The sequence below is a fragment of the Patagioenas fasciata genome, chromosome 2 (assembly GCF_037038585.1).
Source record: "Patagioenas fasciata isolate bPatFas1 chromosome 2, bPatFas1.hap1, whole genome shotgun sequence".
Classification (NCBI taxonomy): Eukaryota; Metazoa; Chordata; class Aves; order Columbiformes; family Columbidae; genus Patagioenas; species Patagioenas fasciata.
Window position 1 is genome coordinate 28,067,913 of NC_092521.1, and position 26,343 is coordinate 28,094,255.

A 26,343-nucleotide genomic window follows, 5' to 3' on the forward strand; every position below is an offset into this window, starting at 1 on the left:
CAGGGAGACCAACACCCTCCATGCTACAACCTCCTTTCAGGCAGTTGTAAAGAGCAATAAGGTCTCCCCTCAGCCTCTTTTTCTTAAGGCTAATCAGCCCCAGTTCCCTCAACAGCTCCTCATATAGCATACTGCGCAGACAGTATCAAGGAACCTCTACCAACCACGTTAACTCTACGTGTGGGAGCTGAACACAAGGATCAGCAAAGCTTTGCACATACAGCAGTGAACTCCATAGCTGGTCAGTGTGGCAGCAACACAGGCAGGGCTGAGCTCTGCTTGGGCTTCATCATTATATGTACATACCAGTTTGGGTTGGGACTAGTGCAGAGTGTTTCTAAAGTTTTGGTTTTGAAGAGTAGCAGCACATCACCAAGTTCAGGTGGCTTCAAGGTGCTGTGAAGGAGGACAAGCATTGTAAGGAAGGTGAATAATAACCTAATGGCACAAGATATTCAGTGCAGTAAAATTAAAGATGATTACAGAGACTTGAAACAGTTACACTACTGAGTAGGTGCTAAAATTGCATATGAAATCTAATGCTAACAAGTGCAAAATAGCATGTATAGTCCTATGTTTCTATTTTCCACCTGTACATGTAAAAAGATATTTTTAGGTGTACATTTTAAAAGGCTCTCAATGAGCTATTACAATGCACATAAAAGCTCTTATTGTAAGAAAGAAGACTGCTCTGAAACATAAGCAGCATTCCTCCTTGGAGTGAAAAAGCTGAAAAGTGTGTTAGAAATTGCTACGAAGAAGTGGGGAGTGCACAAAATACTGCTAGGTATTGGAAGGTGAGGGAAAAACCAATCAGCTTTTCAAATTTTGTCTTCTGAGAGCTTACAACCCTTTTGTTGGAGGGCAGGGTCCCACCTGCCACATCCACAGTGTGACTGCAGAAGACACCCCTGACTTGGGCTTCCTGACAGAGCAGTTCTGCATGAACTGCATGGCTGTGCCTGACTGTTCTGGCTGACCCTGGACGTGCTGCCCCAGTCAAAATCAGTGCCGAGTGTTCCACCTGGACAGAATCTCTGTTCCTCTTTCACAGTACTTGACTTAAATGACAGAAGTGTCAGACTGATGGATCAGCTTATCTGTCTGATTGTCACCTCCACACACCCTTCACACACCCTGTGCAGCTCAGGCACACAGCCTCCCTTCCCATGCCTATCCCAAATCTTTCTCCTTATCTCTTCTTCTGTATCCCTGAAGTCTTGAATGTGGCTGCTCCCTCCTCCATTTGATTCTTGAGGAAATCTGTGCATGCCTAACATGTTGGAGAGGACAGGTTTATTGATGCTACTCCCTCATGAAGGGAAGCTCCAGCTCCAAGGAAAGAACAAAAGGATAGGACCAAATTATACCAAGTGGCCTCAGGGCTTCCTTGGAGTGCTGGGCTTTGGCTAGAACAATAGTCATGGCCTTACAGATGCACATATGTTCAGGACTGGGGGTAGAAAAATCACTCTTCCTGCAGCTGTGCCACCTCTGAGTGATGTCAGATGAAGAGAGGCAGCCAATAGTAATTGGAGCAGCACAAAAGCGCCATTCCTGAATGTGACTCTGTTGGCCACATTTATCATTACTATTACTATTATTAGCCCACCCCAAACTAGTTCAAAGGAGACTTCATAAAGCAATGAGATGCTATTTTCCATCAGCTGGGTGTCCTACCAGTGTATCCTCATCTTTTATCTCCAACATTTCCTTTCCACTATGAAGACACTAAGGGTGGGCAACTACCACAGTTGCCTTGGCAGCACCTGGAATGGCTCTGGGATCTATCCCACCCATTCTTCAGGGCTCCTCCACCCATCCCAATGATCTCTGGTGAACAGCAGCTCATGGGGAGCTGGCAGAAAAGCTGCAGCCAGGCTCACTGTCAGGCTGCGGAACATGCCAGAGGCGAGTGACTACAAAGGTGCAGCAGCAACACTAGGAGGAATCAGTAGCACAAATCATGTATTCAGAACAGAGACTGCCAGTCTGTACAGGCATCATTAAGTACCATGCACAGCACATAGAGCTAGGAAACGTGGCATCTGTGGCGTGCTCAAGTTCTACTCTCTCTAAGGCAGAAGTTGCTTTCAGTGAGTCATGAAATAGGAAGAAGATGTGGACCTTCAAACATCAGATGCCATCTGGCAGGCCAATGACCACCCTCAGTTTCTTTTCTTTCTTAAAAAAAGAAGCCTCTGTTCTTCTGGACACTAAAACTACAGTTCAGGTAAGCTCATCATACATGATGAATTTTCAACTAAGAAATGTGATTTTCCTACCTGGGATGACAATCTTTCTTTAGGCACTACTATTAATGAACAAATGTGGCTTAAGACATGACATGCAGTGAAACACACAGTTCTGGTACCAAACTCCCACTGGAAAGGCTGGCAGGTTTCCTCAGAGCCTGTCCAGGCCAGACATATTCAGATCTGCTCTACAGAAATCACAACCACTCATTGCACCTTTGCCCTGGTCTCAGCTATCTAGTTTGAATTTTACATCCTTCAGAGGGAAGCAGGATAAAATGTTAATTCCCAGTTTATGCCAAAAAATTTTTTATAAAAAAAATTAACCCCCCTCTTTTTTATCCAATAAATTATAAATCTTATTCTTGTGATTCAGTTGACTAATTAAGACAGATACTGAAAAAATTAACCTGTTGGCAACTAGTAATGCTCACACTGAAGCTTGAATCATTAAAATGGAGCAGATCTGACATCTCTATTGGTTTCCAAACAGCCCTCTTTCAGCATTTTTCATTTATTGGCACCTTCTTATGCAGCAATTTAGGTAGATTTCAGCTTTCTTGTACCAGAAGTTTGGATTTTCCCAAAGTTTAGACAGTGTTACCAAAATCTGTAATTGTTTATTAGTGTCCGTGAAAATAATTTGCCTGTGCTGTTTTCTGACAAACTAAAACCGGTAATTTCTTTACTGGATTTGAAGCCACCTAGGTAAAATCACTAAGGTTTTCTGAAATGAACTAAAAAAAACCACCCACCACATACCTTTTACTCTCAGGTGGCCCTATTTGTGCCTCAGGCTGTTGGCACCGTCCTTCACACAGAAAGGACAGCAAAGATGTTGTCCAGAAAAGGTTAAGGCGGGTCAAGGCAGGAGAGACCCATGCACATCACTTTCAACCTGGCAGGACAGTGCATGATTGATCTTTGTACAGACCCAAACTACTGCTCATCACGTAAATGGGAAAAATAAAATTGAATTAGAAGTTTGATCCAGCAATGTGAGACAAGAACTATTTATGGCAGATGATAAAGGGAGGCGTTAACTAAGGAAACATAAAAGAGGCATTAACTGAGTGTTCCCTCCTATAAGCTGTGTGTGGATCTCATCATACTGTGATAACAAGACGAATTTAAGTGGGTGTAACCAAATAACGTAAAATACTATAGCTCCACCCTTTCTAATGTATCAGTTCTTCGTACAAGGATGACCAGCATAATGTCCTCATTGCCCTCAGGCTCCTCTTTGGACTGACATTCTTCTTATGCAGTGGTCTGAAGTGCCTGCCCTGGCAACAAAATCAGAAAAACAAAACAAAACGTAATAAAAAAATCCTGTAAAAATGCAATGTAAACCTCCAACCACCTACCACTCTTCTGAGGTATCTCAAGAGGAGTAATCAGTATGGCTGAAAGAAAATTTCTTATAAACACAGCATACAAGTCCCAAAATAGAGCACCCAGATTTTTTCCCCCTCTGTGGGAAAGACCAAATGGAGAGAGATAAATCAATACTCCAAGTTGAGATGACTTATCTCAAACCTGTGAGGTGAAAGGAAAGGATATGTATAAACATTAAATATGTAAAACAGGGAGCATTTAATTTTTTTCTTTTGTCATGTATAAACTAAATACTTGTATGAGTCAATAACTGTCAAATGTTTCACTTTATGACTGCACTCAAATTGATTAATTTGTAACTCACCCAATGCAGTCTAGATGAACTCAGTGTCATTTCTGAGACTCTACAAAGGCACAGTAAAGACAAAGCAGTACATATATAAAACTACTATATAGAAACAAACCATGTTGTAAGAAATATTCACATAGCTTCATATAGAAAGAATAAATTTAAAGATGGAGTCTTAGAGAATTAGATACAATGTCTGGATACGGTTGAAGTCCTAGCTGTTTGTTATCTTTCAACTTTTGTATTATAATTCTGGCAAATTCCTCTCCTTGGCTGTCTGAAGTATCAAGAAGTTGTCGAACTTTTGATGTCCTTGTAGGTTTGGTGCTTATAAGTTCATAGTCTTCCTTCATGAGTAAAAACCTTGATAGAAGAGCATCCAGGGACTGATTCAGACATGCTTCAGTCATTTGGTCAATGATTTCTTCTCTTTTACTTTGGATCCATTGATGAGCTACATTCTGTTGTATGGTTTCCAAAACAAAATCTGAGATTGAGAAGGATTAAAGAAAAAAAAACAACAACAAAAAAAGAGCATTGTAACTGTCTGTCAACAACCAGTGTCATAGAAAAAGAACAAGCTGAGAAAGAGCCGTTTAAAACTTGGTTTTGGTCAGAAATACATAAGACTACTAAACATGCTTTTAACATTTCACTATTGTTTTCCCCATTTAAAATGTTCCACTTTGTCAAATTTGGTGGTTAGAGTATTTATTTTATCTGAATTGCAGAATAATTTAGGATGGAAGAAACCCTCAGGAAGGTCATCTAGTCTAATGGCCTGCTCAAAGCAGGGACAACTTCAAGGATAACTCAGGGTGCACATCTCCAAGTGAAAGTACTTCTACAGCTTCTGTGGGCAACCTGTTCCAGTATTCAACTGGACCCAGCAGTAAAAAGAGAGAAGTGGTAAATTCACTTTCCAGTGGGATTTTTTTGGGAGTTTACTGAAAACATCCCTGTGTATTTTCCTTAAGTGGAGGATTTGCACAGTGAAAAGGTGCCGATTCTCATATACAGAATAGAACAGACTATTTCAGTTGGAACAGACCTACAACAACCACCTAGCCCAACTGCCTGACCACTTCAGGGCTGACCAAAAGTTAAAGCAAGTTGTTAAGAGCATTGTTCAAGTGCCTCTTAAACACTGACATGCTTGGGGTACTGACCATCTCTCCAGAAAGGCTGTTTCAGTGTTTGACCACCCTCTCGGTAAAGAAATAACTCCTAATGTCTAGTTAAACATCTCCTGGCACACTTCTGAACCATTCCTACATGTCCTGTCACTGGGTACCAGGGGTCAGAGCTCAGCACACCCCTCTCCATGTCCCCTCCTCAGGAAGCTGCAGAGAGCAACGAGCTCTCCCCTCGGCCTCCTCTTCCTCAGACTAGACAAACTCAAGTCCTGAGCTGCTGCTCACAGGATATGCCTTCCAGCTCCTACGCCAGCTTTGTTGCCCTCCTCTTGATGCATTCAAGGACCTTCACAACCTTCTTAAATTGTGGGGCCCAGAACTGCACAAGCATTCAAGGTGAGGCTGCTCCAAGGCTGAATATGGTGGGATAATCACCATTTTTGACCGGCTGGTCATACAGTGTTTGGTGCACCCCAGGGTGTGGTTTTCCCTCTTGGCCGTCAGGGCTCACTGCTGACTGACAGTGACCCTGCTGTTGGCCAGCACCCAGGCTCAATATGAATCAGAAGAGGGATGATGTGGCAGATCTTTATAAGGTTGAATGTTATTGTGTGGCCTGTAAGAAAATCTCTCTCTGAATAACTAATCATGCATTAAAGTTTATTTATGTTACCTTTTTGGAAGCACACTTTTAACAGTTATTTGATGCGTAGGAATACCACGCAGTGGGCTCTCCGCTAACAGAGAATATCATTAAAGGTGAGATGCTGATACAGCTGCTGCTTCTCTTTGGCCTGCCGTTACTAAGAGGAAGACTGACAAGCCCCACTGACAAGTGGGGAGAAGTGACAGGCAACAAGATGAGTTAAGCTCAAGCTAACTTTTATTCCTGTTCTGCTGGATTGCAGCACTGCTACAGCGGCAGGAGAAAGGAGAAATAATATGAGCAAAGGTAATAGGATAAAGACGACCCAAATAAAGACTTCTTAAAAGGAAAGAGAATGCTAGGAGCTACAGGTGCATGTACTAGGTTACATATTACATCGGTTTCACTTACTTTGTAATTTAAGGCTACAAGGATGGAATTACTTGCATTCTTAACTTGTAGAATGCTTTGTTTTCATTTTACACACAACAGTTGCAGTTTCCATTTCATACACGCATGTATTTGATATTAGGACACTTATTGCAGGTCTTGTAATTAATCAGTGTTTGCTGTACCTGAAGGAATTGGTGATGACCGCAGCACACATGATGCAGAATTTGAGGCATCTGAAGTACTCTTGTCAGATGAGGGAAAATAACTGTATGGATGCACAAGAAGTTTGGCGCTCTGAGTTACAGATGTATTTTCGTCTGTACTCTGACTGCTGAGAGAGTGTAAACCCCCAGAATTTTCATCTTAAAAAAAAAAAAAGAGAGAGAAAAAAGAAGATCTGTATTACTTCTATGTTCAAATAAAATACAGCCATCACAGACTATTTAGAGTAATTCCATAAAACAAGTCATAAAAACCTAAATTCACTTCAAACACAACACAATATTCCTTACACTCAGGTTCTGAGTACATTTATGTCCCGTATCTTTTACCAGGGCTTGACCAGGGGCTTGGGGGTCTTGTTTATTTTTAAAGAACATTAAGAGAATAAATCTGGTAGACGTGAACTTTAAAAAAAGCTCCATTTGACAGAAAATTTTTGTATAGACTAGAAGAACAAAATAACTCCTTCAAGTGTTTGGAGAGGTAGCCAGGAGTCAGCATGAAAGCTGACTAATATATTTTGCTTAAGTTTGGCAGCATAACAAAGGTGGAAAGATTGAAAGAAAGATTCAGGTGGAAGGAAAGAACACGAAGACCAATAGCGACATTTGGTGGGAAGCCAACTGAAGCATTTGGTAGTCCGTCAAAACAGCATATGACTTCAAGAAAGCTTCATGTAAATGTTTGCAAGGAAAGGGAAAAAAAGGGGTTTTAATCAGGTGGAAAGCTTAATAGCTTCTATTTTTAGATTTTTTTTTTTTATAGTAGAAAAATATGATGGATATGAAAGCAGCAGGAGGAATAACTCAAAGTGATGACAAATAGCTGATGAGAAACCAATTATCGGGTATATGCCTGACTCAGTATACATTTCATTAGAGACTTCCATAGTGTCACTGAATAAAGAGCTCTGGAGATGTTAACTCAGAACCAGAGATGCAGATGTAAGAATTCAGATGAACATCTAAAGACCCAATAAGAACAGGTAGCCCCCTGGACAACTCAGCATTTAGAGATACCCATTCAATGGGGGTATTTGAAGGTGTTTTCCTAGATGAGTGTTGACCTGTGGAAGAATATGGCTATAACTACAAGCAGCAGGAATAGGAAAATAAATAAGGAAAGAAAATAGGAAAGAAATTATAGTCCTATTATTTAAAAAATGATGGATTAGAATTCATAGTAACTAGCATTTAATTTCATTAAAGAGAAAGAAAGTAAGCTGGGCAGAGCTATATAGTGCAAAGCAGCAGATATCTACTACATGAATGAGAAAGGATTAGGAGACAACTGACGTGAGTGAAAGATCATTTTAGGAAAGGATTTTAAATGGCTCTGCTGGGATAGAACGTTATAGAACTCTAGGCACACACAGAGACAAAACTACTGGGATTGTACTAGTATGGGAGAATGCACTTGACCAGTGACCATGGCATAAAACCAGAAACATGCTAATGACATTTGCAGATGTTATTCAGAAAGAACAGGTTGACCCAGGTTGCTCAGAAAGAACCTAGTTGATCTAGAAGACTGGAGTAATAGAAGTGGAAATTCAGTAGCACAAAACATGAGATCTAGATTTTCTGCTTCAAGCTGGGACTAGTGATCTGGAATTGAGATGAAGAAAAAACCCACCTCGCTAGATTACTCTGTAAGGACTTTGAGAGAAAGGAAAAATAAAATTGTAAGGTATTTTAAGAAAAGTTCTTATTTCAGGCAGAAAACATTGGTCACACACTTTTTTTTTTTTTTAATACCAAGTACAGATATCTGGTGTCTAGTAGGATTCCAGGAGAATGAAGAAGCTTGTTTTACAAATTGACTTCAAAAGAGTGTATCCTGTTTGTCTAGCAAAACGAAGTGTATTAAAGGATTACTATCTATATCAGAAATAAAATGAGAAAAGAGGGAAAAGAGCTATTTAAGCTTAAAGCAATGCCCAATAACAAGCGTGTGAATAAGCTGACTAGGGAAGAAAAATTGAAGATATTCTAACTCTGAAGGAGGAAGTTTCTGAAAAAGTCTTCTAATTGTATTGGTGGGAAAAACAACTTGACTAAAATCTTAGTCATTAACTTTTGCCTTGGTGCCATGCCAAACTCGTCTCCTGCCAACAGCTACCTGGGAACAGATTTTTCTGCTGAAACAATTGCATCTAATTTTGGCAAACTAGGAAGAATGTCAGTCTTGCTTTCTATTATAAAACTACCAGATGCAGATATTGGTAAAGTAATAACAAACACTTCTGCTATGGTATGGTTTTGTAGATGCTGTTTTCACAGGCTTTACAGTATCTACATGTACCTGCAACAAAGCCTAAACAGGGACTCTGTAAAGGACCAGATTAATAGTATCCACCACAATCTCATCAGTGACCTCCACTGGCAGTTATGACAGTTTTTAATAGAAAGAAGGTCTGGCATTTATCATTATCCTATCTGATTACACTTACAGTACACGCTTATATTCAATCTAATATTCCGTTTTCTAAAAGTATTCACAACATTCCTATTAAGTTTGGTAACCACAAGTTATTATTCAAAGATTTTTATGCTGTATGTATAGAAAATGCTTAGGTAGAGGTACAGCCAAACTACACTACTTTTGCTTTCTGCCATTTTCCCCCTGTAGCTCAAATTTCTTAAGCCTCTGGTAATTTCTTTTCCCTAGAATTCCTGCTGTATTTATATATTTCTAGTACATTGAGTACAAGCTCAGAATTGTGGATGTGCCCAAACAGGAGCTGGAAAAGAAACAGCCTGCGCCCTCCTACCTCTACCAGAATATCCCCAGTTTTGCAGCACCTGAGCACGCTTTTTGATGCCCTACTTTAAAGCAGTAAAGTCAACTGTCTTGTCTGCTTTACCACCACTGGACCCTGCAAAGTCAAAGGATGGTCCATTCTTTCGAAATTTATATATATTTGCATTCTTTCAAGAGAACAAACTCAAGTGCAGTTTTAGTTTCACAATGTATTGCTACTTCACCTGGACCCCACCACATTTTTCTGTCTTCTGACATCAGCAAAACCTCAAAACTGCATTTTGTCTGTGAATTTTGCCAACTTTTATTTAGAAAATGTGACAGGTACAAAAGGCCTGTGCAGATACGTTTGCAAGTCAATCTATTTATTAAAGGCATTTTATTTATTGAATTAAAAATGATTGAGAGGTTGGACTGCATTAGAAACTTTCAGTTGACTTAGCTTTAGGAGTGCCTCAAAATGTTTAGCCTCTTTATCTTTAGAAGTAGTTCACAAATGATTAACTACACTGCCAAGAGTCTGAAGGGACAAGTAAATGCCATCTCTGTACTCAGTACCCTGAATAGGAAAACTGAAGCTGTGACCTGTGGGGATTTCTCAAGTGACAGGAACAGAAAATCCAACTCTCTACTATGCAAATGCAATATCAAAGTGGGAATGCAAAGCTGCAATGGCAACTTAAATTTACACAAAGTCACGAGTATCTCTACCTGAGGAGAGGATATTACACTTGGGAACAGACTTGGGTCTTGGTATATCTGGAGAGATGCTCCGAAGTGGAAGTGCATCACATTGTATGGAGGCAGAATATGTTTCCTGAAATGATTCCAATTGTATATTGAAAAGGCATATTAAATAAATACAAAGTTGCATTTTTTTAACAGAGTATTTTCCCATCACCATCTTTTCCCTGCTAGCTAAATGCTCAATAGACAGCACAATCAAAATACAGCAAAACAGAAGAAATTATGCAATCCTAATGTTTGTGTATTTCCAAGGCCATCAGCAATTTTGTATACAACTTTAAGAACCACAAGCAGCAGCATTAAGAATCAAAATATAAAAGCAAACCTATATGACCCAAATAAGCAAGCTCCATAGAGGTGTAAGGGAGCAGAAGACAACCTCTTACAAGCTGCAGACATTGTGTGCACCATTCCTCTTCAAGGGGATGGCTTTCCCACATTTAGAGGATATTCCAAACATGCCCTTCTTATTTCTGCTTACCCATCCTTTCCTATCTTCACCTATATGGCTATAAATTTGTTACACTGCAGCTCAACTAGCCCATTGTATGTCTTTCCTGACTGCATAGTAAACCACAGAACAATTCCTCATTACCAAGTTAACCCCCCTTTAGGCTCTCATATCTTTAATGATGCCAACGTAACAAATGCAATATATAAAATTTTTACCTCTTGGGAATTCAGAGGTATATTTAGAGATATCTGTTTCACATCTGCTTTCTGTCCACTCTTGTAAATACACCGTGATTCGTATAGCGACTGGAAGAGACATATTTACCTGTATTAAAATTCTGCTGTAAGACAAGATAACACTCCTGTACGAACACAAGCTTGAGCCAGATAGATTAGATAAATGTGAAAGGTGATAATATTTCTTTTAGCAAGTAAACATTACCAACTTATGACTGTAACACAAGCCCCTTACCTTTGATCTCTTTAACAGAATTACTGCTTCCAGCATAGCTATTTCATCGAATGTTCGCAGAACTGGTTCAAGGTCTATTAAACATTCTAAACAAAGAAAGAATACTTTGTTGAATTCAAGTTTTCATTTTGCTAAAGCTACTTATGAAAGTAATTTGTCTATTGGTATGTATAAAACCACTTAAGCTGCCAAACAGAAGCTTCTTGCTTTCATCTATTACAACAGTTTCACACCACCTAAAGAAACCCCTGTCCTGATCTGGCCACCTCGGCACTCTGTATCACAAGAAATCCAGGACTGTGCCAGATCACAAGTGTTGCCTTCCTGAAATGGATAGATCCATGCGTTTGCTATGTTTCAAGACAGACCCAACAAAACTGGTTTGCTAAATGCAACCAAACAGCACAAGACTCCAGCGTGGGTCATCGTCTTCCCACTCCAGAAGAGGTGTTAAAGATTTCTATGAGAAAAATAAACAAAGAACCCCCCACCACAGCAATATCCAGAATAGATGACATGCTGCAGGGACAGAGAAGATGGTGATAGTCAAGACACTGACATATCACATTCGGTGATTTCAAATGATAGCGTCCTCATGCTCACCAAAAGTTGCAAATCACAGAAGCTAAAATCATTTGCTCATGTAGGGAGCCACCCAACAATCCAATAAGCAAGTGACAATCTGTGCTATGTTCCCTTGATTTCCAATGCTAACATGTTTACAAAATGAAGTATTTCAAATTTTGTGGTGACTGTATACAAAAATGTCATTTTGAATCCATGCTCAAGTACAAGAAAATCTCAGGAAAGTATGATGGCATATCGCAATTCTACTGCATTTCTATGGACTCCACCCATCTGGCAAAACCTATTTACCTTACTAGCAATCCATCAAACTGCGTCCTTATTAACATATTTTTATTATTTACTATAACTTTACCACAGTTCTCCCATATTACTTTTTTTTTTTTTTTTTTCCCCACTAGCATCTTCAAGACATACATTCAGTACTGGGATTCTTATTTTCTTCCATCAGTTAAAACAGAGTTTTACAAGTTTGGCACTCGATTTTCCACACTGAAATACAAGCACTGTTATTTTTTGTTGATAATAATTAAATTGCAAGTACACATTCCTAGTACATGCAGAAACACTGTGATAAGTAGTCTTTACCCCTTCTTTATAAGGGGAACAGACAGGTTAACCACGCTTTTCTATTTAAAGTTTATTTAACAAAAAGGGGGTTGGGGCTTTTTGGTTTCCCCCCCCATTGTGTTACGGCAATTGCAAAATTTCCCAATCAGTGAGCTTCCCTTAATTTTGCAACACTTTTTCAACTTCCTCTTTCTTTCAGTGATAGCAAAGTAGAGGAAAAGGCAATGCATGTTTTCTTCAAAGACAGTCTTACTGCAGACATGGTACTAATAATAAGACCCAAATTAGCTCACACTTTAGCACTTATACCAGGAAATTATCCCTTCTGTGAGACCACAGACCTTGATTGCTATTTTGTTTTGGTTAAATGACATGGGAAAACAAGAATATGTAAGGAAATATCATGATGTGTCTATTCTTTTTGATTAAAAAAAAAAAGAAAGATATATTTCTTTGCTTGGAAAAAAAAAAAATCCACAAATTACAATACTACAAACCAGACTTATGCCAAAATATCCTGAGATTCCAAAATGTTCTTAATGAAAAAAATTAAATGCCTCAAAAAAGTTAATTTTGGACTGTAAACCGAACATAAAGATACGGTATGTTTTTGAATGTGTCCAAAACTCTTTGCAAAACTGATGCAAAAAAAAAATGAGGTTATGAACATTTCTTTCTAAGCTACCTGAACTGACACTTTCTAACACTTTCCAACTCAAATGAAGTTTTTGAAAATAATAAACAGACTTCACCAAAGCTACAAATGAATCATTAAGATTGTGGACCCCCTACTCGTAACATTAAAAACAAACAAACAAAAACGCCCAAACAAACACCTCCCTCCCAAATCCTAAAACCAAAACCAATGAGATCAACTAAAAAAAATCTAGTATTTCACATTTGAGTCATTGCATCTTCAACCTAACTAGGGAGAAACTTAAAATACAGCATTGTTTAAGCCAGAGCTCTTTGTACTGTTCTACACTTGCATATTTTCAGTAACTCTTTTATTCAGCATTTTTATCTCTCCAAGGTGATTCAGCTTTCCTACAGAATTAGGATCATGTTTTCTAAAGGAGAGGAATTTTTTAAAGCATATGTAAATCTAACAAGCACAGCGAGGTTGCTGCAGGAACCAGCGTTGGCTTCACCACACTGACCAATGTGACCACAGCAACACTTGCAAGAGCAAATTTCACAGTTGAAAACAGGTAACTACTTTCTGCCAATTCTGATGGAATTACCTTTACACAACAGCCAAACAAGAGCTGAAAGTCACCACAAAATTAAGCATGTTAATGAGAAATTGTTATGGGGGACAAATTTGGATTAACATACACCAAATATGTTGGTTAAATGCAGCAAACACAGGTTTGCAAAAATCAAACCAAAACTTTTCTAGTTCACAGTATGCCACTCTAATCTCTACAAGCTTCAGTCTTATTCTATACATTCTGTAATCCACCGTAAAAAAGGCTGAGAGTATCTATATTTGATCTCATGGACAAAAAGCTGAACAAAGGAAAGATGGAAAGAGAAAGTTAAGTGTTGGGGTTCAACCAGTTCCTGCTTGATCTGGGATGTGGAACAATCAAAGAATGCCTCAGTGAAAAAGATCTATACTGAGTTGCAAACACAAGGTGAAGTCACTATAGCTTATCTGATGTGCGATGATCTGTTGATATGTTTGCCAGCTTGGTCATAAATCCCACTGTACTCATTATATACTTCACTTCCACCCCTTCTTAAAGGAAAAAAAAAAGTTCCATTCAACAATAAACAAAAAAAGCCCAAGTGCAAGTAGTTAAACAAAACATGCTGCTTTTTTACAGGTAAATTAAGGATGGCAAATGCAAAAGACTCCAACTAACAACTTCGTTTTATGGCACACACATAGCTCCATTCATAAAAGTTTGATTACAGACATGGTGGAAGCAAACAAACACCTTATCATACACAAGACTGGGTACATGTATCTCTTGACATCTTTACCATTTTCTTTTTGAGATTATAACCATGCTCTGTAAGCATCATGTTCAACAGAAATCTGTCAATTTAAAAATCTTTTCTCCTTATGCAAGGTAAACTCACTTAAGAACGATGGTCTTTCATCTGGGTTTTGTGCCCATCCACTTGCTATCAATCTTATGATGAGTGCTCGATGAGGAATGTCCATTGATAAACTTTCTTCACTTAAGTCTAGTCGCTGTCCTTGTGACACACTATACATTATCTGCAAGGGGTTTATAACTTCTGTCAAAATAGACATCGTGCATTCATTAGAAATATATGCAATATAAATAGCTTACTATAGGAGGAATAATTTAGTTTGCAGACATAGTATTTATAGTTCACCAAAATAAGGTTATGTTTTTTGTGGTTTGTTTTTCTTTTTTTTTTTTTTTACATAAAAAGTGGGTTTAATTTATCAAACAACACTATAGTTTAAAAAAATACAGAAAAGAACCTAATTTGAAAAGTACCTCAAAGTGTTCTTTAACAAGCTTACAAGTTGAGTCATTAAAAAGTAACCCCTAAAATGAAGCTCCTGGGTACACAGGTCTCAGGTTTAGCCTTTAAGTAAGGCTGGAAAAAAAATGTAAAAGACGACATGGCCTTACCTTCAAATGGCTGTTTCCTTGACATCACTTCCCACATAATAATTGCATAACTGTTTAAAATACAAAAAGTATAGAAGACATTATTTTAGATTACCAATACTTAGTAACACAATGTGCTCAGCTTTAACATTTTATTAAACACATTTAGCTGAAGTGATCCTGCATGCCCACACAGGACTGACTATAGCTAACTACAACGATGACCTGAATGTATGAAAACTAGTAAGAATTGTAACCACTGACAACCAACGGCAGGACAAGGGGTAATGGGTTCAAACTGGAACACAGGAGGTTCTACTTAAATTTGAGAAGAAAATTCTTCTCAATAAGGGTAACAGAGCACTGGAACAGGCTGTCCAGGGAGGTTGTGGAGTCTCCTTCTCTGGAGACATTCAGAACCCACCTGGACACATTCCTGTGTAACCTCATCTAGGCATTCCTGCTCCAGCAGGGGGATTGGACTAGATGATCTTTTGAGGTCCCCTCCAATCCCTAACATTCTGTGATTCTGTGACTTCAACCAGAAGTAGCTAATAATATTAAGAACAGAAAAAATACATGCATATAAACTCCTATTCCAAATCCGTATTAGCTCTGCTCTGCTAATGTGTTGTGAATTATGTACACACAGTTTAAATCTCAGCAGGCGAATTACAGTGAGGCCCAGAGTGCCAGCTGCTCTGTCCTGACTGCAATACTGTGGCATCTCCCCAGTCCGGATCGACACCTCCTGACATTCCCACGGGAAGCAGGGCACCAACAAGGAGGATGGTGTTCACTCTCTGTCCCAACACAGAGTCAGGGTCAGGTAAGATACAGACTTGCATTTGGGAAACACACTCTGGCTTCCCCCTCAGACATATATATAATACTTTCAAACATACACAACCTTCTCTATAGGGAGAGGTGTCACTTTTACATGCAAGAATCACTTTAGGAAAAAGACTACCAAGAAGACCACCCTGAACTACAGCCAGCAGACTGAACACACATCTGCTTACCCAAACCAGTGAATTTTTTTTCCCCTTCGCATCAACACGAATGAGAAGTGGTTCAGTGAATACTAATCTAGTCCACCTTTAGTAGACTAGACACTCTCTCTTCAGTCATCACGATATGTTAAAAAAGGTAACTTTAAACATGTTTGTAATTAAAATTGGATTAGATTATTTCATTTAAATGAAGCATTGACTTCATTTATAAAAAATAATCAATGTAGTTAAAGCAAATAAAAGAAAATAAAACTATGTAAAAACCCCAAATCTGGCTTTCCTATTGAAGAACATGAATTTTATGTGAGGGATTAATCTAGTAATTCTATGGGCTAAAATGAGACTGCAAAAATATTTCTCTGCTTAAGAACCTAATTTCCAATCTCAAACATATCCTTGTAAACTTACTTCTACTCCTTTATTTTTTCAGTAAATTAATTTAAAAATGGATTGATGTTTTTAAAATGTTCCTTAAAAAAACTGAAATCCAATTTCCACTGAAGCAATAAAAATGAAACTATGCAAATAATTATTTTTTTGCTAAAGAATCACATTTATCAGAATAAGTGTTTGTTCAACTGCTGAAATAACTGTACACAAAGACAGGCTGATTTTTTTTGGCATGGCAAATTTTTCATTTTGTAAAAGTTAATGCTGCTTGACTGCTGTTCAAACAATTTGTTTCTTTAAGAAAGATCCTTCCTCACAAATCAGCTTCAGTATCTCAACAACATTCAGCTGAATCTGCTGTGGTCAATTAATCAGATATTCAGCCTTACATTCAGCTGGTAATCTCTCTACAACTAAAGATAACTTTCTCAGTCCAACAACACAGCAGCATGCCACTTCCTGCTGATTTCCCTTTACACTCTTCATGTTCTCCTTTCTTATTTCTGCTTCACGGCATCTCTTTCTGATCCTGAGCACAGGTCTTCCTGTGGGACCTTCCTGGTGGTCACTTCCTTCACTGTCTCTCTATCTTCATGTCTTCCATCCATTTTTACAATGTCTCAGGTTTTTTCTTTCTTCTCGAATAATTTATTTCCTTCCTAATTTATCAGATTTCTAAGCTCTTCTTCTGATCTTTTAGCTGTTATTTTCTCCCATTTGGCTGTTATTCCTCTGCACACATTTTTTTCTCCTTTCTAAAATACATTTGTCTTCTTCAACTCCACTCACTCAGTAAGTCACCAGATGTACTTTCCAATCCTCTAAAATCAGAAGCCAGAGAAAATAATGTCACACGGCTACTCCTTTCCCATTATATACCATTATTCCTTTTCAATGTTTTCCTAGTCCAGGTTTTCTCATCAAAGGGTGAGGAAAGCAGGTATGTTATCTTCTCTGTTCTTTGGACAGGAATGTCAAGGAACTTTTTGTGTCTCTTAAGGGTAAGGGATAATTAAGATAAATAGTGGTCTCCCTGGAAGTCAGTAAGACCCTCTGAGACTCATTCATCTCTCACCAAAATACAACCCTCTCAAAGAAGGAAGAGGTGGTAAAGTGCAACAGCGAGATGGACTTTGTCACAGTGATATGCCTCTTCATACCTCCTCAGTTTCCATGTATACATGACAGCTTCCATCATGATTGTTCAAGGCATCCTTGAGCTCTCCAAGCCTTTTCAGATTAGCTAATTGTAACTTTCACATCCTAAGAGCAATTGCCATTTTGTTATATGGGTTGCCACCACTCTACTACTTCCTATTCTATTCTTTCAACAACTCAGAACTGACTAAAGAAAATCTACCTGAACTTCCATGAAGTAATTTATTCCTTAAGGCGATCTGTCTCAATACTTCCTCCAACCCCATTACTCTGCTTTTTTCCTAACCCCTTTTCAAAAATATGTTTTCTTCTTTCCCCCAAGTACTTTCTGCAAATTATGTTAATTGATGTGCACAAATTGCAGAAGTATGTTCATTGAGAGAATGGTATGAAGACTTTTTCCACCCCTGACATTGTCTCTTTTAATGTGTACATTAATTTACAGAAACCAGTTTCCTATGTCTGTTTCTGTAGTTCTAGCTTAATTTCTGAAGCATTACACTTGTCGCAGTGCTTCCTAAAGAAACAGGTGATCAAATTCAGCTGCCACTCATTTCTGTTTTCCCTGATTCATTTTGCTTATACACTTATGACACTTCTGAAAATACTAAAATTGCTAAAAACATGTTAAAATCTAAGTCCAGTAAATCAAATTGGAATTTAGACTGCAAAACCCACTTGAGAACGACATGGGTTACCTGTAGATATCGTGTTTTACACTTGCACGGGTTTTCTGACTGGGATTATAATCTTCAGGTGGCATGTAAACAATCGTCCCTCCTTCTGGCAAAGAAGTTTCGCTTCGTGACTGCGACATGGATATCACACGCCATTTTGACATGCCAAAATCTGCAATCTGGAAAGGACAAATCAGTAGATCTGAGAAGAAAAACTGGATTTATCTGCTGATCGTTGTTAGAAATTGCTGAAATACGCCTGAAAGGTCACTTAAAGTCCTTAACCTGACTGTCAGAAAGTATGTGGTTGTCCTAGCAACAGGCAACACCAGCTCCAGCTCAGAAAACATTCCCAGGTCCTGACTCACACTATCCCTACAGCACTGCCCTATCCTGTTCTTCTTCTAAGGAAGGATTCATACAGTCTGTGGCTGGGAAATCTGCTGTGGTGGTCTGTCCTGTACGAAGAAAATCACTTTCCTTGATTAAAAAAATAGTAAACAAGAAACCGCTGAGTACTTCTAGCTGCCTGGTTGTGAAGAAAGCACAAGTTTAGTATAAATCATAACAACTCTGTGTAACTTGCAGATATTTCGAGACAGTTGCTCCCTCAGAAAAATTTTAGGGCACTCCACCTCACTCCCAAAACTATGAAATATTAATCTTGAATTAATACATTTGATATTCCAAAATTTCATGCTGCAGAAAGTTGCTGAATATTTTGTTTACTGTGCACTCTGGGGCCTTGTCCCTTCCTACAGAGTTTACAGTACTTCTACATAAAGAATTAATTGACTTGAGTTTACATTCCCAGACATCCATGAGCCAGGGAGCAAGAGGTCAGACTAGATTATGGGTAGGGAGACAAACAGCCAGCAGAAGAAGCTTGCTGGCTGAGCTGCAGAGTGTCCAGCCTACAAGGGAGAAAAGATAAGCAGTCAGCTATGAGCTCTGCAGTTGTCTAGTATTTCCCTAAGAGCAAACACATTTTCAAAGATGCCTGTGCAAGCACAGTGGCAACTAACATAACAGAAATAAGCTTTCTGGAGAGCATGTAATCAAAATCCACAGTGAAAAATAACCCTTTTTTCTCAAGTCACTCTCTTCAAGCCCTGCTCACTGTAAATGGTCACGTTGTTTTGCTAGTTCAGTAGATCTGGGACAGCCAGAGGCACTCTATGAACAGTGTTACTTCTATACATACGAAATATTTGTTATATTTGGCATGCATGATAACCTTCCTTGGATTTCCTGACAGCTAATTCAGAAAATGTTGCTTCATCCACAAAAACGCTGAAAAACCCTAAGGACAGTCTTTCAGAGACTCTTTATAGGAGGCAGCGCAGGTATGCAAGAGTTAAACTCTTCCCTTCAATTGCTCCAGCAAAGTAACTCTTTAGATGTGGTCAGACAGGGATTAAAAAAAAGTGTGGACAGAAAAATTACTTGGATCAGTTTCCCCATCAGGTTTATCAGGAAGCTGGAGAGATGGCAATACCAGCACAGCTGAGTGGGAGGAGGTGTGACCTGCTGAGTGTGTGAATGGAGATGAAGCTGTGTCAGGTGCCTTGCTGCCAAGAAAAATGTCTTTGCAATGGAGAAAGAAGAAATCAGCATTGCATCTTGGATCTTTGCTCAAAGGGCTCACAAGAAGATTAATCTCCAAGCAACAACTGAAGCATTCGCCATCCAAGTATAAATTAAGTTCAAAATATCTCTCATTTCTCATTTACTTGAACGGTGTATTCTATCAATTTTAAAAACAGAGGATCTTTTAAAAACAAACAAACAAACAAAAACCCACATGCAACTCTTGAAATTACGGAAGCAGACAACCATTTTATCAGAAGTACTTGTAGTCTCTTTCTCACACCATGGCAGTGGTATTTTAAAAGGCAGAATTAAAGCTTTAAATTTTTCTAAGTATGTTTGCTTCCTCTAAGGAGTTTCACAAAAGCCATTTCCCAACATATCCAGATTTTGCAGCTTCATTTTACATGTCCTTGTACTATATGAAAAGAACATATATGTACACATTGCATAAAAATATCCAATGATGTGTTAAAATTTGAACTATATCTACTGTCTTCCAGAACTAACTTGTCTGAGCATCTTGGACAGGGACACTTTCTATTTTCTCCTCAGAAAGGGCCAGATATAGCTACCCTTGGAAGGTTACCATATGAGTGTCACTGTTAATGTGTATCAGCTACTTCTATAACACAAAAAGCCTAAATTCTAGCTTTCTGGTCTTTTCAGATGGATCAAATGCACACTTGAGCAAAGCAGAGTTTCCAAAAGAAGTTGATAAGATCTGTCTGTAAGGATAGAAGAAAACATCTGGCACACAATTACATTCCCTCTGTATGGCCATATCCTCACTCTTCTTCCTCCTCTACAATAAATAAAACACTGTTGCCCACTCTAGATGTTGAAGAACATAAGAATTAAATAACCGTACCTTGACATGAAACTCATCATCCAGCAAAATATTCTGGGTTTTCAAGTCATGGTGCAGCAATGGAGGATTCATGTTGTGCAAATAGTTCACTCCCAAAGCAATTTCATAAAGAATGCGGAATCTAAGGCACCATGGAATGTCAGGGTATACATCTTTCTGCCAAGTTAAAACCACAAAACAAGAATATAATCCTCTGTTCCTATCTAGCAGCACAACACAAAGACTTTCATAATAAGAAGAAAGTGACTTAGACAAGCAGAAACCTCTTAAAACATATTACATTAACTTCTAAAAAAATTGTAACTGAGTGTTAAGACTGGTTAGCTGTTAAGACAAATATGTAAATCTTAATCGTGCAGTGTTATGTTTCCATTCCCTAGCATTCACATAATAGTTCATGACAGGTATACATGATGTAGGATATTTACTGCATTATTCATATGGAAATATGATTTACAGATGAGCTCTTGTATGAAACTTGTAACTCACAGATTATAAGTAGTACACAAAAGAAGGCAAGAATCATATCTTCAATTGACATTGGGGAAAAAAAAAGTTGTGGTGAAACTAAGCACAATACACTACTTTTATAAATACTAATACACCAAGAAAAAGACAGTAAAACTGCACTGAAATATTAAAAATTACATTGACACTAATGTCTTCATGAAAAACACACACCTGAGCTACCTAAGATGAGAAATATTTGTTGATTAAGGGTAGAAAAGAGATTCCAGTGCTGTTGAGACATGACTGCATTAGCTTTACAGCAGCAACACTGAATGTGTGGACCATGCTAATGGGAGCAGTGAGAGTTCAGCACAGGAGAACTTACTCCTCAGAGTAAGATCTGGTAGAAATATCCAGATCTGTTCAGATGAGCAATATTTAACTTCTATAAACCAAAGTCAAAATCTTCATTTTTTTAATAAAGATTCGGAAAAAAAAAAAAAAACAAAAAACTTTGTGTGATTATTTACATTGGCAATAATTCTGACACCCAGGCTGAAGAATTTCAGGTTCTAGTTGGAGAATAACAGAGATTTTTAAAGTGATTGTATAAAACAATTCAACATCAAGCTAGTTATAGGTCACAACATTAAAAGTGCAATAAAACTAAAGTCTACTTAGTTTAGTTGTCTTTTTGAGACACATAAAGTCTATCAGAGCACTAAAACCTACTAGTGATAATGACTTTTAATTTGAAATATTAATAATAAAACACTTTAATATACTACTTGAGTATGGAAATCACAATCTATTTGAAATAACCAGGGACTGTATTTAAAAACTGTAAGTACACTTACCCCATGTAAAAGCTGGTTTAATGACCCATTTGTCATGTATTCTGTTACTATCCCCAGAAATTCAGGCTCATTGCAAATTCCCAAAATTGGTAGAATGTAACTAAACCTGGCCTTGTGTAATATCTCTGCTTCTTTTAGAAGGTGGTTTCTGTCACTTAAAGAAAGCAAATGAAACAAAAAAGGTTACCATATCAATATTAGGAAACTCAAAGCAAATGTTGGTTTCACTATAGTCTCTTAAAAAATTATGTACCTATATGCAGTACCACCACCTTTACCATTTTTTGTACTACACTGTTTTGATAAGAAGATACTATAAAATCAATTAAAATCTGCAAATACAAGATAGCTTCTCCAGTTTTGTTTTACCACACAGATCTATTTCCATTACACATTTCATCCATGTTCTCACTAAATAAGAATATAGTCAGACACCGTTCTGTGTCTACATAACAGGAATAACCATCTACATTTGTCCTATTTTACTGCCCATCTTCAAACCCCAAATTTTCATTAAGGCCCAATATTAATCTCCTACAGAATGCAGATTCTAACACTTGCAATTCTCTAGTCACTTAAGTGTAGTAGATGCTGACATGCACTAAAACAATATGGGTTAAAGGAATGCACTTTCAGTTTCTGAAGGAAAAGGAATGAACTATGTTTTGTTTTCACATAAAATATTTCTTCAAACTGGGCCCCTGCTTTGAATCACCCTCTGGAAAAAAACAAAACATTCCCTGCTGCACAGGAAGCAGGAAGGAACTAGACTTACAATGTTTGGGTACCTGAATTAGGCTGTGTGAAAACTCTTTGTTATGTCAAACCTCCTCATAAAAGTGAATCTGACACATCTTTACAAATACAGGCTTTGCAGCACGTGGGCTCAAGAAGCTCAAGTTTTATTTAAAAATGCATATACTTCTATGCCTAAAAATCAAACTTTTTCACATGCCTCATATCTCAAATGTTCTTGAAAAAAATTGGTTTATCGACAACGAAGATAGCTGGACCAAGAAGGATAATTCCAAGAAAAAAAAAAAAAATTTAGACTTTATATCAGTGGAGACTGATAGAGATACAAGTAAGTGACTAGGATATCCAAACATGGGACTTTTACAGCACATGTAAGATTGATCCTTTGGATGTGAGCAAGTCTGATTCAGATGTGATACAGCTGTACTGGGGCACGGCTGCGTACAAGCCAGGGCTCTGCCCATCACAATTCAGTCAGCACAGTGATGTCGCTATACAGCTCCTGGGGGAGAGCCAGCTTGTGACCATTGAGGTAAGGGCACACGCTGAAGAGCTCATGTCAGCCTAGACCCATGAAGGTAAATGTAGCCCTCACAGAGAAAAGGCTGTCTGAGTATATGGGGAAAAAAGGAAGCCTGGAGAATTAAAACTTGCTGCTTCTATGACAGGAAAACTTTGAATTAAGGTGGATGTGAAATTAAAGCTGATTGGTCCTTATCTGAGGGAAAAAACCTTCTGTTGTGGGAAACAGTAGGAAATGATCAAAGTAAAAAGGTAGCCTTCAAGAAAAACACAGGACAAAAGACACAACTTCTTCCCTTCCTTCTTCTCTCCAGAAAATATTAGGTTTGAGAAAGTTAGGGGTTTTCCCAGAGTGTGAGGCACATCTGTATGGGGTTCAGCTGTAGCTGGGAAACGAGTTGCAACGTATCAAGGTCTGCTCCTGTGGCTGTAAGTCACTTCACCTTTGCCTGCTCCATATCAGAAGGTCATGGAGTAATGCCTAAATCAGTGCAAGCCCCCAATAGCTTCCAAATTTGCTTTGCTGTTTGTCTGGTCACACACCAAGTTCTGGGATACACAGCACAGGCTTCCTGTTTGGGGAATTAACTGCACTGTGAACTCTTCCCTTTTCTTGACAGCACTTGTAGAATGGCATTTTAGGTTGCCTCCTGTACAACCAACACTTGCTCCAGCGACTCGGCTATAGCAGATTTCTTACAGTTTTCGGTTCTTCTGATAGTGTTTCCAAACTTTGCATGTTACACAGTAAGCGGCTGAGTTGTCTTGATTACCTCAGTTGTCCTTTTTGTCAAAATTTTACAGGTTAGATGTCACACTAACCTAAATTCTTGCAAGGCTAAAAATAATATTTACTGTTTTTTCCCAACAGAGTTCAGAGGATAAACACTATATGTCTGATTAGAGGGGATTTATTCAGACATTTAAATTAAAGGGAAAAACCCAAGCAAAAAAACTCAACAATAAACTTATCAAAGAACACAGTATGCCAGCTTAAAAACATAGCTGAGATTCCATTTCATTCTGGCAAGATTTCAGAGATAGAGCCTGAGTATACACACATAGGGAATAAGAGGCTAGATAGCTCGAAAAAATTTACCTTCTATAGTAGCATGCTGAGTCACAAGACTAGAAGTTTTGTAGGCTAACTTTTGTTAAACCTTCCAGAAAACAAAACAAAGCTTACATATGAATCGTGGAAAAGCTGAAAAGTTTTTACACACACACACACATTTACACACATACCTGTACATCCATGTCCCACTGTTTTAAGTGCGTGCATGCACAAACACACACATATACGTTGACTTCTAGACTTCAGTGAGGTTGTCCTGCCTAAATGCCTAATACTATGCATCAAAGAAACCAAGGCAAAAAAGATTAAAGACAGCTAAATAGGACACAAGAGGCAAGTTTACAGTCAGGCAGGCTTCAAACAGCCTATGAAGAGGCAAAGTTGCATTGATATGATAAAAAAATTGGCACTATAGGGAGTGAATGAAGCAGATACAGATGAAAAAATATTACCTGCTGCACCCTTACATGGAGTGGCAGCTCCTCTAATACACATGCTATCACTCAGTCCCCAGGAAAATGGGGAACACAACTGCTACAAGTTGAAGAGCTAATGGCAAATACCAGTCGTATGTGAGGGCTTACAAGCTTATCTGAGTACTGTGAGCTGAGGGGCAAAGGAAAATATCAGTTGTGCTTTGTCTTGAAGAAGCTTTTTCTAGGAGCTAGAAGCAATCTCTAGTAGATACAGTAATGTGTTCCTTACATATTCTCTGTCTCTCTTTGTAAACAACAAATTTATAGTAATTACTGTATTTTAATATCCCACTGATACTTCTGCAAAACGGCTGGCAACCAACAGACCCAGAAAGAAGCTGAACTGCGCAAATCCCACTTTGAACAGGGACCAAGTTGTGCACTGCAAAAGAAAAAAACCTTAAAAAGAGGTGAACTGTTTAGAGACTCATACTCTGAGACTGAAACCACCCATTTTGAATGACGGAAAGAGAGGAAGCTCTGAGGCTGGTACGTGATTTCTCACTGCCCAAGCTGAATCACTCTTCATTGGATCTCCTCTGCCCTTGGATTTAAAGCAGCGCTGCCCAACAAGACACCCGGGCTCTGATCCACCAACCTGAGAAACCTGCGCCGGCACCTTTGCCATGGCAGCACGACCCACGCCCAGCACAACCCGGGCTCCACCACCCGTCGCCGTTTTACCCACCGACGGGACGCACTCACGGAGTGTCCCGGGCAAAGAGGGAGCGTGGGATCCCCTTGCCGGTTTAGAGGGAAGGCGAGTTCTGGTCGGTCCTTCCCCCGGGAGGAGGCCCGGGAGGTGATGGGAGCGGCGCGGGTTCCGGGTGGGAACCCCTCACTCCGCATCCACACGGCCCCCATCACTCTCCTCGCCGAGCCACCCCCCCCTCCACGATGCCGATCCCGGCGGTTCCACCCCTCGCCCCCGTTACCTGTCTAGCAGTGGCCCTTGCAGGCATTTGAGGGCCACCGGTACCCTCCAGTCAGCGTGGCGGGCGGCGGACACGGTACCGTAAGCACCGCGGCTGAGAAAACGCAAGTCCGGGAGTTTGTTAGAGGGGATGGAGGGAAGGGCGTAGCTGATGGCGGGCGCCCGGCCTCCACCGTCCCCATCGCTCATCCTCGCACTCCGCCGCCGGGGATGGGAACAGGCTGCCGAGGGCGGCCTCGCTGTCTCTTCGCTAGCGCAGCGGAGGCCAGGGCGCCGCTCCTCTCGCCTCCTTCCCCGCCTCTTCCCCCCACCTCCCGGGTCCGCCTCCTCTCCAGCCGCCGGCAGCCCGCTCCTTCTTCAGCCCCACGGAGAAGCGACTTCCCTTCCCCGCGGAAAACGGCCTCCCGAGGGTTCCCGGATCGGGAAAGGCGGAGCAGCCGCGATGAGTCTTGCGGGCAGAAGGAAGCCGGGTGCGAGACGGGCGAGCGCAGTGCCGGTCCCTCGGCAGGGCTGTGCTGGGGCAGCAATCTCCTCCTTCGGGGGAGCGGGGGCGTGGTTTCGGGAGGCATCCTCCGGGCCGGGGATGAAGCACCTCCCACCGCGTTTGGGGGATGGGAGGCATCGTGCCGGGGGAACCCCTGGACAGCAGTACGGGACGGGGGTATGCAGCCTCCCTCTGTTCGCGAGGCGGGCGGGAGACATGTTGCTTCTGTTCCCGAAAGATGATGCAGGATGCCAGGGCCCTTCGGAGCTGTGATTTGTGCGTTTCCGGGTGTGTGTTCATTGCTCAGGTGCAGGGAGAGTAGAGCTACCTCTTGCACGTACTTGTCTCCTCTGTGCTGTCCTAGGAAGATTTTTCAGGATAGCGGCGTTTAAAAAAGGTAGTTTCGAAATTTCCAGGAAGTACAAGTTCACCCTGGCCCTGGCTCAGAGAGAGCCACCCGATCGGCTGATGTGTTTGTGACAGCTTTACATGAGTGTTACACAGGAAGGTTTTGCAAAGCCTGTTCACCAAGTCGGGTTCTTGTAGACCAACAAAATACTT

The 26,343-nt window shown here is 39.8% G+C and overlaps 1 protein-coding gene across 2 annotated transcripts; it reads right to left on the minus strand.

The window, feature by feature from the left end:
* Nucleotides 1–3,832: 3,832 nt before the first annotated feature.
* RIPK2 (receptor interacting serine/threonine kinase 2) lies at nucleotides 3,833–25,827 on the minus strand. Of its 2 annotated transcripts, none has more exons than XM_065832050.1 (11): nucleotides 25,300–25,827; nucleotides 21,536–21,689; nucleotides 20,229–20,384; nucleotides 17,789–17,946; nucleotides 14,551–14,600; nucleotides 14,021–14,182; nucleotides 10,775–10,860; nucleotides 10,519–10,608; nucleotides 9,814–9,919; nucleotides 6,300–6,479; nucleotides 3,833–4,429 (listed from the first exon to the last, which is right to left on the minus strand). In XM_065832050.1, the coding sequence occupies exons 1-11, from the start codon at nucleotides 25,485–25,487 to the stop codon at nucleotides 4,104–4,106; spliced, it is 1,656 nt and encodes a 551-aa protein (XP_065688122.1). In that variant the 5' UTR covers nucleotides 25,488–25,827; the 3' UTR covers nucleotides 3,833–4,103. The 2 variants fall into 2 exon arrangements, with proteins under 2 accessions (XP_065688122.1, XP_071660057.1); XM_071803956.1 differs by lacking the exon at nucleotides 25,300–25,827 and adding an exon at nucleotides 24,059–25,255.
* Between the last annotated feature and the right edge of the window lie 516 nt (nucleotides 25,828–26,343).